The sequence below is a fragment of the Bos grunniens genome, chromosome 26 (assembly GCF_055505025.1).
Source record: "Bos grunniens cultivar Pamir isolate PY7600 chromosome 26, Bosgru_T2T1.0, whole genome shotgun sequence".
Classification (NCBI taxonomy): Eukaryota; Metazoa; Chordata; class Mammalia; order Artiodactyla; family Bovidae; genus Bos; species Bos grunniens.
Genome location: NC_141190.1, coordinates 33,417,216 through 33,431,219, shown reverse-complemented (window position 1 = coordinate 33,431,219; position 14,004 = coordinate 33,417,216). Strand labels below are relative to the sequence as shown.

The following is a 14,004-nucleotide window of genomic DNA, read 5'->3' as shown; positions in this document are numbered from 1 at the left end:
AAAGAAAGAACAGGGGGAAAAAAATAACAGGAAACAAGGGAATGACATCCAGCAGCGTTCCATGCTATATTAGGGCAGAGTGAAAAGATGGGAAAAGCAACTTGGTGGGCTCAAAACAGAATCTTGTTAAAATGTCCTCAAATGTCAAGTAAAATTAGAAACCCTGTGCAGGGAGCGAGGAGCCCTGATTAGCTGGGAACATTTCTGGTGCTCCCCTCCCCCGTTCTGCCCTCCTCATGGTTTGAAGTTTCCATGTCCTGGGGATTAGTGGGGGGCATTTGAACACAAGACACGTGACTATGAATGACACGGTGACCGCTCCTTCTAAGAGGTGGCAGAGCAGATGGCAGTTGGAACCCACACATTTCGGACAGGCCAGAAAATGCCTTGTTTTGCAAATCCTTTTATTATTTTTTAAAAACACATCTTGTATTACTAATTTAGCATCAAGCCAGAGATCCTAGCAAAGTCAAGAGAAAAAGTGGAGGAAAAAAGGGACAAGACCCATTCTCTTATCCTCCTCCACCTAGGCTCCACCTCTCATCAAGGTGTGGCCCCTGAAAAATCGGTTTTTAGCTTCTTATGGATTCATTCTGAAAGGAAAGTAAGAGTTCTTCCTGATCCTATTTTGGAATCACACCCTTAAAGGAGCAGATACTGTATTGCTAAAGCTTTTAGAGTGGGAAACAAGCACCCCAATGAAGGAAAAATGGCCCCGGGGAAGGTCTAAGGGTGCTGAGGCAGAAAAGAGGAAAGATGGCGCTGGGGCGGGGCGGCTCAGCGCCTGAGCAGCCACGCTGCACACGGGCTGCACTGTAGAAAACCATGTTTATGAAGCAGCTCCGAAGCCTTGGGGTCGTTTGTTTTGTTTTGCTTTGTTAAAAACGTCACGAAAACTCTTGTTTCTGAGGAGGATTCCACACTCAGGGTTTAAATGAGGTTGGAGCTAGGTCTGAGAAGGGACAATCTAGTTAGTAAATGTTGGACATGATAACTTTCAGCCCCCCAAAGTGCCAGGTCTAACTCGCAGTTAACTGCTTCCAAAGCAGTAAGAGGGATTCATACACCACCACTCACGCCCTACAAATAAAATACACAAACCAGGCCACAAACCACATTGCGAGGGGCACACAACGGTGTCAGCCGCACCTTTCTACAGAGCGTGAGGAGCACCCACGTAGGAGCGTGCCCTGGGATAAGCTAACCTCTCGCCATGGCAGAGTGGTGATTCAGCAGCTAGTCGTCTTTCTACTCAGCACAAATAAAGGTCTGATACAAATTCACTGCCTATGAAGGGTCATCAGAGGTTCCATCTTCTAGGCCAGCCCTAGGGAAAGCTCTGACACCCTCCACCAGCTGCACCATGAAAACTCTTTTCTGTTGCACAGACAAGATCCCAGGACTGAGTGGCAAAACTATTTGTCACCTCCAGGGACACTGTTGTCTCACAGAACGGGTGGGGGTTCCCTCTCCTGCTGGATGAGCACCCAAGGCCCCCCGTCCTCACTCAATGGGCAGAGGGTTGCCTGTGGAGGGAGGTCTCTCTCAAGAAAGGCTCTTGGGCCCCAGCTCCCCTCAACGTCTGGTCAACACGAGGTGCTTCTCTCGTAAGGCGTTCGGGGAGGGGGAGAGAGGCGCAGGAGACTGGTGGGCATGCATGTGATGGAATGGACATGGGAGCTAGCGTCTAAACATGGAACACACGGCAAGGGCATGGAGGAAGGGGACACGTGACAGGGGAGGCACTACAGACAGGGGGCGTGTTTGGGTGTTGAGATACCTACCATCATAATATTCCAAATTCAAAGACTGCTTGTATCAGAACAAAGAAACAACAAATTTAACCAAAGGTGGTCATTAAAGGAAAGGAAATGAGACAGGAACTAGCTGGTATCCCTCCACCAAGAAGGAAGTACCTATACCTTCCCTGAAATTACAGGTTGGATGGAACCTGCAGGTGGAACACAGGCGTTTAATTTGGACTCTGCTGATTCCCTTTGGAACCAGAGCTCTGTCTCTCTAAATATATGTATAGATACATATACATATTTCTTTTTCTCCATCGTGCAGGCCAGCGGCGCTGCAGTGCGTGACCTCTGCTTGTGGCCCTGTAGCTGGTGCATGCCGTTGAATGCCACGCTTCTTTTCAGCACTGTAAAACAATGTCAGCTAACCAAGCTCCTCTGTCCAGAGATGTAGTTTTAAAACAGAAAATAAACAAAAACACAAAACAAAACTAAAAGAAGCCTTCCCCCAGAGCCCTTCTCCAAGTGTCTAGACTCCAAGTACACGGGAATGCTATCACTGCCAATCTGAGCTCCTTCAAACCTCGGGACACGGTGGGTCTCCCTCTGTCCTGCAGACATGCCACAGAAGCACTGACAGGGCCAGGCCAGATCCAGGATGCCGGCTTTCAGAGCAAAAGGGTAAGTGCCCGTCCTGGTCTGTGAGGTCTGTGGTCTAGGTCCTACCACCAGGGATATGTTATTTATAAGAGCAGGGGAAAGAGAGAAAGAGAAAAGTAGAGGACACAGCATAAAATTAGCAAGGAAATTTTGAAGAATGAGGATCATTAGTCATTGATGCCAGCGGGGAAGTAGATGGGAATGAGGTCAAAATACATTGACGCACTAAGGTACCAGAAGGACAGAATGCTTTGATTTTTCCCAAAGGCCTTGCAGTAGGGGATATACCTGCATGGTTTGCACCATAAAGTCTGTCGGTCAAGCCCGAACAGTGCCCGACACTTCTTTGGAGTATTTGCATCTGTTAGCATAAGGTAAACACAAAAAAACACAACACAATGGTGGGTCGTGCTCAGTTGGATGTAAAATCTCGGCTACAGCTGACTCGTCTTCACTATCACCTTGGCTCTCTATGCCTGTCTTCCCTCACCAAGGACATGAAGGGAAAGGACTTCTAAGCGCCAAAAGAAAAAATAATAAAATAAAATGATAAAACACAAAAAGAAAAAACAACAACCAGAAACCAAAAAACAACCAGGAAAAAATAAAAAAACAAAAACAGAGAGAGAAGAGGAGGGGGAGAAGGTGACGTCGTTTGTTTCTACCTAGGCCAGGCTCACGATGGATGTCACCGAGCCCCCGTCCCGGGCGGTCGGGAAGAGGGGGCTGGCAGGCGACATTCCCTGGGAGGGGGCGCGCTGGGGTTTGCTGTCGCTGACCCGAGGAGGCACAAATGATGCTGTTTTACAGTGGCATTGTGGCTAGCAGCAGCGAGGAGGACAAGCATGTCCCTCACAGAGCAGTGTCCCGCGCCCTCCTGTCTCCTAAGATCCACACACAGAGCCACAAAGCAACAGGCCGGAGGAGGGGGAAAGGACCGAATAGACCAGCTGCAAACCAGCACAGCGAATCTGGGAAATCTATACACACCTGCAAGGGCCGCACCAGTTATTCTGTTGATCAAGGCCAAAGCGCGCTCGGCATTTCTTAGGAGCGCTCAGGTCTGAATGAGTTCAAGAGAGAAGCGAGCAGAGGAGAAGGACGTGGGAGAGAGGGAGAGGGAGAGAAGAGAAAAGAGAGAGAGAGGGAGGGAGAGAGAGGGAAGGGGGGAAGAGAAAGATACAAATAAGAAAAAAATAAAAATAAAAAAGGGAATAAATCAATGACCTGGTTACTAATTACAAAATATTGACTTTTGATTTTTAACTTTCTTTAATTAAAAAACAAAAAAGGTAAAAAAAAATCACATTCTTATTCAACTCGTGAAATTAGCTGTTGCAAATAAAGCTGCAGTATCCCTTCTTTGAGGACTGTCTCTCCGATTCGTTTGAACTGATAAAGGGATGTTAGCTCCTCAAGAACTAGCTTTTAAATAATGTTTTTCTTCTTTTGGTTCTGCTTTTTCTTTTTTTTTTTCCTCTCAATTTGTTTTTCTTAAAGAAGAAAATAAAGCAAAGGAGGGAATTAAGTTTGTCACATGCTCTTTTCTTCTCAGAGTACAACAGTTTAAAAAGGAAAAAAACAAAAAACAAAAAACTACAAATAAAACCAGAACAAAACAAAACGAAACAGAAAGAAAGAAAGAAAAGGGGTTGTGGTACTGGGATATTGCAGCTTTTGGAATGTTCATCTTTTCTTTAAATCTATTTTCATTAATATTAAGAGAGGAACAGATAAAGGTCAATAGGCTGTGTGAATGAGCTGTTAGGAGTTAGTTAGAAGCTCACAGCGGCATTTAAGCAGGTACAATCAGTGAAATGCTAGTGGATTTGCAAGTTATGAGCAGAAAAGTGAAAGAAGAAAAAAAACGAAAATAAAAAAAAAAAGCAAAGGAAAAAAATAATCATACTGCGGATGCATGCTTGCGTGAGAAAACTTAGTGGGAGCGATGAAAAAATGCCATTAGATTAAGGAGGTTTATTACTGAATTCCTTCCATTTTGTTGTTGTTGGTTGTTTTTTTTTTTAAACCAGTCTCTTTGAAAGAAATACTGCATATTCAATTTGCACAGTTAGTTCAACTCTAAATCACTGTCATCATGGCTTAAACAACTGTTACGGGAAAAATAAATAAACAAAGCAGAAGTTAAATTAAATTCAAAAAAAAAAAACAACAAAAGCAAAAAAAAAAATCTACTGAAACATACAAAATCATGTAGATGGTCATTTTAAAGAATGTTCAAAGGTCATACGTGTTTTCATGTTAATAAAACTATAATGGCAAGAAAAATTAAAAAACAGTTTATCAACTATTTTAATGACTCAAAATGACATTAGCACCTGTAATCGGAGGAAGTGAAAGGCAAGGATTTAGGAAACATTCGCTGTGTTCTGAAAAAAAAGAACAAATTATACAAAGCCTTCACAATGTTTTTGTCGTTGTTTGTAAAAGCCTGGCCTTCTCGAAGGGCCCTCTGAGATTGCCTATGCAGTATTTCTAATTTCTTCTAGAGAATGACAAACCTCCTTAATTTAAATCGGGTGCAATAGACCACTGTAAAGGCATGCATCAGAACATTCAGGAACAGCCCAGTTAACATCAAACACTCGCACACACCCCCTCTGCTCCCCTAGCCCCCTCCTCATCCTTACTCAGACACATACAAAATAAGCAGACTGTATAAATCCCCGTCTAGGCATGCCTACCGCTCTCCGCTTACAGGCTCTGCAGTTATTTAAAAACACATTCCACTAGACTTACAATGTGCTTTTCATGCAACAATGAATGTTACTAGCTTTAAAAGGGCAGTCATGAAGCAATTAATTAAAATGCATAAACAAAAAGGCTGGCTAAGATGGGTTCCCCCCGCCCCACAACGTCCTGGCCTTGAATTTCTCCTGCCTCCCCCAGATAGAAGCCTGACATAAAAGAGTGGTCCTCAGAGTACAGCTCCCTTCCTCTATCCTGCTTATTCTAACTTACCATTGGTCTCCCCGGGCTGCTTGTCCCTTTTCCTCTTCTTCTTTTTCCCCTAGATAAACAGATGAAACACAGGGCATTACTTCAGGAAACAGACGGGAGGACGACAACGTCTGGGCTCACCTGGAGAGGCGGTGGCAGGAGGAGGGACACCACCTGCCATCTCCAGCCACACCCACTCCTGAGTGTTTTCCAAAAAACCCCAGTTCCCTTTAGTCCAGGTGCCCTTCGACTGTGCTCCAGCTAGAGGAACGCATGCCTAGCGGAAGAGCTGGTATCAGTGGGGCAGAGGGGAAGACTTCTTTTCCTGTACATCTGTGTCCACCCTCGAACCTGATCCAGAGCATCCATAAAAGGGGGAATGAGGCCTGGATGGGGAAAGATTCAGAGAGGTGTGGAGAGACAGGATTGGAAGTGGCCCAAGAGCCAAGGGACGAATGAGTGATTTTTGAGATGGCCACGAGAACCCCTTGCCCGATGCAAATCTCTTACTAAGGCCAAAAGCTGCTCGCTCGGAATCAAAAAATTAAGACTTAGTAGGGGATTTTCTTAGCACTGTAGCATGGGTCTTGATTTTAAAGTCAGAAGGGGAAAAAAAAAGCGAAATAAACCCAGAAACCATCTGAGCTCCTTTTCAAACTGCTGAGTGGACATCCATAAAGGAGAACATTTGGTCCTAACCATTTTCCACTTATGTAATGACTGTAATACTCCTAGTAATATGGACTTCCCTGTAGCTCAAACAGTAAAGAAACTGCCTGCAATGCAGGAGACCAGGGTTCGATCCCTGGGTTGGGAAGTTCCTCTGGAGAAGGGAATGGCAATCCACTCCAGTATTCTTGCCTGGAGAATTCCATGGACAGAGAAGACTGGCAGGCTACAGTTCATGGGGTCGCAGAGAATCGGACACGACTGAGCGACTAACACACATGTTATACTACTAGTAATGACAGCTACCATTTACTGAGCACATACTATGTGCCAGACATGGCTCTAGTGTGCTATGCCCAGTGACCCATTTATCCTCGCACAATCCTATTTAACAAGCACGATCACCATCAGATTTTACAGATAAGGACGCTGAGATACAGGGGTGCACGCAGTTTCCTGAAATGACATAGCTATCAGATGATGCTGTCGACGGGAACCCAGGTGACCTCAGTTCCACAGCCCTTATCCACTAGACTACGCTGCCTTCATATTTACGGCCTTGTCGTCTGAGGAAGGCTCTTAATGGATTACGGGTCAAGCATTGCATGGAGTCGTTCACATTCCCCACCTGACCCTCCCTGCTATCTTGACGGTCTGCCCACAGATGTGAATGTGCAATGGGATTGGGGATGAATTCTGCAGAGGTAACCACCTCCCCTCCTTATCTGAAACTAGTTTTCCCTCACCCCGATAGCTCTGGTCCCATCCACATGAATTAGCCGCCTGGTCTATATGAAATGTCACAAGCAAAATGTCACGTCTATTTGTTTCAGAATATGCAAACATCCTTTGCCTGGTGGTTGGCTTAGTTTGCGCTTCCCTAGTAGCTCAGCTGGTGAAGAATCTGTCTGCAATGCAGAAGACCCCCCTTCAATTCCTGGGTTGGAAAGATCTGCTGGAAAAAGGACAGGCTACCCACTCCAGTATTCTTGGGCTTCTCTGATGGCTCAGCTGGTAAAGAATCTACCTGTAATGTGGGAGACCTGGGTTTGATCCCTGGGTTGGGAAGATCCCCTGGAGAAGAGAAAGGCTGCTCACTCCAGTATTCTGGCCTGGAGAATTCCATGGACTATATATAGTTCATGGGGTCGCAAACAGCTGGACACGACTGAGTGACTTTCAGAAGTTCTCATGGTGTGTTGACATCAACTCAAGAAGAAACAAGAAAGAAAAGCCATAGGCAGAAAACCTGAAAACCCACCTGGCTCTGTGAGGGGGACACCAAGGCAGGGATGCCTCAGAGTCTTAGATCTACATGAGGGCTGAGGGTCAAGAGTCCTAGAGAAAGCCTCTCAAATCTGGGGGCCTGTGGCATCAGGGAAATCTCTCTGGGCCCTCATTGTTTCCACTAGAAACATGTTCCGTTCCTTGGCATACAACTTTAAAGAAGAAGCAAAGGAAGGAGTTTGTGTGTTTTCTCATGAGCCCCAGCTGCCCACCTTCATGTCTGTGCCTCTCCTACGCCAGGAGCAAAGCGCTACCCAGCCATCCTGGAACAGCAGGAGGAGCTAGCTTCAGTTTATTTAGGAACCTGAAAGAAAACCTCAGCCAGGCACAGAAATGGTTCAGTTCCAGGCAGTGCGGCATCCATGCAGTCAAGGGCTTCCCAGTCATCTCCAATATAGGGCTCACCCATGTTCAATCTCCTGAAATATATTCTGGAAGGCAGGTGACAATTCCTTCACCCCTGGGAAGCCATCCATGTGGGATACAAAACTGAGATGTTCATGACTGAGGCAATGACCGTTCAGACTAAATGCTTCTAGAGGGCAGGGACTGTGTCTTAACTGGAAGAGGATATGAAGGAACGAATCAACATCATGAAGTGAATAGGGAGATGCCTTTCAAGGGAGGCGGCCCCCTTGTTATCTCTTTAAATGTAACAAAAGAAGAAAAGGCCTCAAATATGATGGTGAGAGAGGGAAAAACTCACGATATGCAAATTACTGGGGATTTATCTCGTTGACTCAGTATAGAAGAGCTAGAAAGGAAGTAACTTCTATTACAATGTCACGGGTTAGACATCACTCTCTGACTGAAATCTTTTCTTGTGTGTTCCAGAGTGTGCACCAAGTCCAACCCCCCAAATGTGACTGTTTTACTCAATTCTATTCAGCTAAGGTAGCGTATAAAGGCTTCTATCACCACTGGGCTAGAAAAGCAGGATCGTGCAAGAGGCATAAGGATATCAGTTCAGAAAACTTTTCCCAGAAGAACCTTCAGAACTTGACAACAACACCCAGAGTAATTTATAGAAGCTTCTATGTCGTCAGTAAAAAAAAAAAAAAAAGCTAAATAGTTCCCACCACAATTCAATCTCTAAACAGTTTAATTCTTGTTCTAGACCACTTCCTGAGATGAGAGAGGAAGTGAATGAGAGAAGAAGGAAAGAATGAAAGAAGGAACAAATGGAGGGCTACGTGTGTTCAAAGCCACGTGCAATGAGCCGCTGATAAAGGAATCTGACAGTACCCCTTATGAGTGGTAAAGCTCCTATAGCCCCAAATCCAGATATTACCTCTAGACTTGATCTCAAGTCTTTTCAGGGGTTTCCCTATTATACCAAACCTTGTCCCAATGTAAAACCAAGCTAAAATCATTTCAAGTGTCTTGAGAACCTTCTGAAACCTAGAAAACACTTCTTAAGAAGCCTTGGGCAATATCTTGTCTTGAGTCCAGGAAGACCACGGCAGTATTCTTCTGAAGCTCTCACAAAGCCAGCCCATACCTTTGTGGAGATATCAGCCTATAGGACTCCAGGAGGCAGCACACACACAGACCACAGTGTGCATGGCACACCCTAAGGTTGTGCAGTGCAGGCCCTGCACAGCTGTACATGAAGGCTCTCGTCTGACCCAAAATGTCTACTGGGGATAGGACACCTAGAGAGTAGCTGAATTCCTCTCTGTGGTACAATTCTAGATTCCTCAAAGAATTGGATCTGTAGCAGGGAGAAGCTGGAGATGAACTCTAAGAACTTCTGACCCGAAACCAGGAGAGCAGCTGTCCTGAAATGAGATGGCTCTATGTGTGGGGAGCTGCAGGGCCTGCCTGCTGCTGGCAGTCTCCACCTCGAGGTCAGGTGAGGGTGAACAGCAAGCCTGTGGGAGAGCGTTAGCTTTCTTATCCTCTTCCTTTCAGCTCCAGAAGAAAGGCTCCTCCACCGCACACATGCTGAGGTCGAATGGAGAGGTCCCAAACAGCTAAGAGCCTGCGCCTGACCGTCTGTGAGTGACGAGGGCTCTGAGAGGAGCCAGTGTGTCATTGGGAAGTACAAGCACTGACTCCCGTTTCGACTCCCCAGGAGGAATCTGTTCTATTGCTGAGTGAAGTGCATGGGACCTACAAGGAGACGGGTGGCTGTGGAGATGAAGACACAGGTGTCTCGGTCCTCCCCATCCACATTACATACACGCGTGTGTGTAAAGGTGTGAGACTAAAGAGTGATGACACTTGGAACAGCAGGGCAGTGGAAGCAGAAAACAGTCTTATTCCAGGACCCACACATTCAATGCAGATGTCTTGTGCTTCCTGGTTAAGTTCTGAGAGAGCTCTGATTTAACTCAATCCCCACAATACTGTGTTGACAGTAAGCTCACAAACAGCAGTAACTGAATGGATCTCAACTCACATACACAGAGAGCTTCCCCACCACAGGGGAAGGCCAGAGGAGAGCTAGGTCAGGGAGCACGGATGGTAGAAGAATCATCCATGGCTCAGTACCATCAACAAGAAACAGGAGGAGATGCCTGCTGCCAGCATTAAGACGGGTTCTGTTTGCCCCCAAAGAGTGGATGGTAAAAATCACTTCATGAAACTAAATGCCAGGTAATGAAGTACGAAGCAAAATAAGAGACATTTCATCCATTAGAGAGGAGAATGAGCCCAGAACTTGAGTTCCTGGGCGAAAAACCAGAGTAAGAAAGAATGGTGAGGTGACAGAAGACAGCCAGTTCATGGGAGGAGAAGAATCCAGAGTGTTACAAGCACTGTGATTAGTAAAGACAACAACCCCTACAGTGTTTTCTAAAAAGTAGGAGAGGGGATTAGGCAAATCCCAGAGCCAACAAAAAGCTGAGGGACACACACAGCACCCAACACACACACCTCCCTGTGTCACTTCATCCATTCTGCCAAAAGATGGCTTCTACTGCCTACTTACACTCAGAGATATTCCCATCATGCCTCTCTCAAGATGCACTAGGCTTCCAACTTCTATTGTACCACATCCTAAACCAACAGTTTTTTTCCCTCTTAAGGGTGAAGGCCCTGCTAGAACAGCTGTGAAGAAGTAAATGCTCTCCTTTCAGCTGGCATCACTGCTGAGAAACACACAGGCCTCACTGGGTGTATTCTACAGCCATGCCTCTTCAAAGATGTGGGCAAGAAGGTATGAACAGCCCTAACCTGGCCCCACAGGTCCCCTGAGATGGAACACCAGCCCCCTTCCTCCTCCTTGAAGAACTATCCCATGTTGATAGAACCCTGCAGGAGGCTAAGACAGAATCCTCCAATCTGGTGCTGACGTAAGGTGCTAACAGTCACAGCTGGGCAGACTGAGTGGTACTGAAGCCCAATTCAGGTTGGCAGGTTGCATTTCCTTTGTCCAGATGGACATCCACCACATCTCTACAGCATCTAGTCCCGAGAAAAAGGAGCCACCTACATAGTTATCCCGTGCGGACCAGCCGGGGTACAGCTGCATGTGAAGCTGTCGCTCCTTCCGGGCCAGCTCATAGTACTTTGCTTGCTCTTCTCGGGACAGCGCATGCCACTGGAGGGGACAGGGTGAGAGACAGAGAGACACGCAGAAACGTCACAAACCACACTGTGGCTGGGGACGGACAGTGCTTCCGTCGCAAACGGTGTCATCTGAAGATGCCTATGGTCTGCAGGGGCCTGGCACTAACAGGAGGGCCCAGACCAAACCTGACTTGTCGTCTATGATGTTTGAGTCTTTGCTCTCTGCAGGTGGAGAAGACCAGGGTGTGGCTGTTGTGAACATCATTTGAAGGCAGAGTTACTGCTTCCAACTCCACAAAGACCATGGAAGGAGTCAAAGTATGGCTCAAGGGAAAGGACGCTCCAAACCAATGGGGACAGGGACATGTCACCCCACCCACCATGTCCTATTCTGGCCCTCTTCTCCCAGCAGGCACGCCACTTACCCTCCGGCCCAGGATCTGGTTGATGGCTGCACTTTCTTTCAACGTGCACTCAGCTACAACCTTTGCTCTCATTTCCTTCATATACAACATGAATGCATTAAGAGGTTTCTTTATGTGGGGCTTCTTCTTTTCTTCTTCCTTTTTGGAGTCCTGATGCTTTCTGGATAGGGACAAAACAGACAGACGCAACCCAATGAACAACCCGATGAACAATCCCAAGGTCAGCTTCCTCCACAGCAGAAAGCCCGCCTCCTTGCCTGCTCAACGCCCTAAGCAATTCAGAAGGAGAAGCACACTTCTACTGGGTCTTCTCCATCCTGGGAAATGGAACAAAAACATCCTGGGGATGGGGGATGAGGGGGATTTTGTCATCACTTCCTCAAGGTTTCAGTTCAGTTCAGTCGCTCAGCTGTGTCCGACTCTTCGCGACTCCATGAACCGCAGCACGCTAGGCCTCCCTGTCCATCACCAACTCCCGAAGTTTACCCAAACTCATGTCCATTGAGTCAGTGATGCCATCCAGCCATCTCATCCTCTGTCGTCCCCTTCTCCTCCTGCCCTCAATCCCTCCCAGCATCAGGGTCTTTTCAAATGAGTCAGCTCTTCGCATCAGGTGGCCAATGTATTGGAGTTTCAGCTTCAACATCAGTCCTTCCAATGAATACCCAGGACTAATTTCCTTTAGGATGGATTGGTTGGATCTCCTTGCAGTCCAAGGGACTCTCAAGGTTTAGAAACACAAAATTTTCCCCAGAGGGAAAAGCACATTGTGACCGTTCCCACCTCAGCCAGTGTCTCTTGCGGGATCAGGGACGGTAGGTGCGTGTGCGCTCAGTCGTGTCTGACTCTTTGTGACCCCAAAGACTGTAGCCCACCAGTCTTCCCTGTCAATGGGATTTCCCAGGCAAGGATACTGGACTGGGTTGCCATTTTCTCCTCCAGGGAACCTTCTCAGCCCAGGGATCGAACCTGAGTCTCCTGTGTCTCCTCCATTGGCAGGCAGAAGTGCTTGCAAATCCCAGTCCCTCCAAGAAAGAGCTGTGTTCTCCCCCACAGTGGGCACATGCCTCCCTCTCTGTAAGGCAGGTGCTTACTGAAGTCTGACCAACCTCGGGTAGGGCCACCACCCAGGCACCACGGGCTAAACGCACGGTGAAGGAGAAGAAGAGGACACTTACGCGCTGTGGAGTGAGCCGACTTCACTCTGAGAGGATTCCTGTTTGACGGTCGGCGTGACTATGGCCGGGTGGGGAATGCCGGTCGTGTGTAGAGTGTGATGTGGTGGGACCATATGGGGAGGGAACCTAGAAGACAGAAAGCTGTGTAAATCGTCAGAATCAAAATGAATGAATGGGGAGGGATGTGTACACACAATTAAAAGAAAAAAAAAAAGAAAGAAACAGCACGTAACACTCACATGAAAGCAACCCAAGGCATATGAAACCTGTCAGCATTAATTAGTGATAAATTAAACATAATGATTCTCATAATGTCATTAAAGCCAATCTTCCCCTTCATTATTGCTACTGACATGAGACATTACAATTGCTAACATCTTCAGCAAAAGGCAAGTTCAGCCGGTATACTTGGAAGACAAAGTAGGCTTGGACTACTTGCTGGAGATCACAAGTCCACTGGTTTGGGAGGACACTGTTAGTGGCATCTAAGACTATTTCTTAAGTCCTAATCAGCACTAGAATGAAAGATGAAATCTTTTGTTGCATATTGACAGCTAAATAAAATATTAACGCGGCTGAAGTATACATACATTTTTTGACAACGCCGCGCATGCCTCATTAGGCCTCATTCTGTTGATGGGAACGCAATAAAATTTTTATTTCTCTTTTGCTGCTGTGGTCCCATCGTTTTGACAGTAATGGGAGAGAGTGAGGCAGAAAGATGGGGGGAATCCAAATCACTGCCATCTGGTTCCCAACATACGTCACAGATGTTTTAAATAACTTTGTATCAGAGATGGCCCCAAAAGAGCATTTTACACAGACAACCCCCCTGAGTGAAGCTTTGAATTCTGGGATTTGTATATCCTCTCCCACTCTAAAATTCTAGGGTTCCTAAATTACTTTTACTTAAAATACTGCCTATGCATTAGAAGACCTTACAAAGGATGATAAGAATTATTAATAAAGAAAAGAATAGTCTGTGTTTTCCCTCTAATACTGTTTACTTTCAGGCATGTTATTTTGGACATGGTTTAAGCCATAAATCGCCATTTCTCAACCATGCAAACTAGCCAGAACATTCAGAGCTTATTTTAAAATGCTCTTGGTTCATCTCCAAACTGACAACGGGATGCAACCCATGCTGCTGCTGCTGCTAAGTCGCTTCAGTTGTGTCTGACTCTGTGCGACCCCGTAGACAGCAGCCCACCAGACTCCCCCATCCCTGGGATTCTCCAGGCAAGAACACTGGGGTGGGTTGCCATTTCCTTCTCCAGTGCATGAAAGTGAAAAGTGAAAGTGAAATCACTCAGTCATGTCCAACTCTTAGCGACCCCATGGACTGCAGCCCACCAGGCTCCTCCGTCCATGGGATTTTCCAGGCAAGAGTACGGGAGTGGGGTGCCATTGCCTTCTCAGGATGCAACCTATAGCTCTCGTCTTTTCTGATACACTTGGAGTCACAATTTGTTCTCGGTTAGAAGAACTACCCTCCTTAAAGGAATGTACATTACTGTAGAGAAAGGTGGAATGAGGGATTATAAGGGGTGATTCCCCCAAAGA

The 14,004-nt window shown here is 46.5% G+C and overlaps 1 protein-coding gene across 50 annotated transcripts in view; it reads right to left on the bottom strand.

Moving 5' to 3' along the window:
* The window catches only part of TCF7L2 (transcription factor 7 like 2), a 202,300-nt gene that overhangs the window by 4,265 nt on the left and 184,031 nt on the right, over window positions 1-14,004 (bottom strand). For 11 of the 50 annotated variants that reach the window (XM_086377122.1, XM_086377123.1, XM_086377126.1 and 8 more), the window contains 6 exons: window positions 12,442-12,582; window positions 11,264-11,423; window positions 10,762-10,869; window positions 5,388-5,436; window positions 4,745-4,795; window positions 3,396-3,468 (listed from right to left, as the gene is read on the bottom strand). In XM_086377122.1, coding sequence (XP_086233248.1) covers window positions 3,396-3,468; window positions 4,745-4,795; window positions 5,388-5,436; window positions 10,762-10,869; window positions 11,264-11,423; window positions 12,442-12,582 — 582 coding nt within the window. Of the gene's footprint in view, window positions 1-2,693; window positions 2,767-3,395; window positions 3,469-4,744; window positions 4,796-5,387; window positions 5,437-10,761; window positions 10,870-11,263; window positions 11,424-12,441; window positions 12,583-14,004 lie in introns of all 50 variants that reach the window. The other 39 variants (XM_086377124.1, XM_086377125.1, XM_086377131.1 and 36 more) reach the window with 11 other exon arrangements.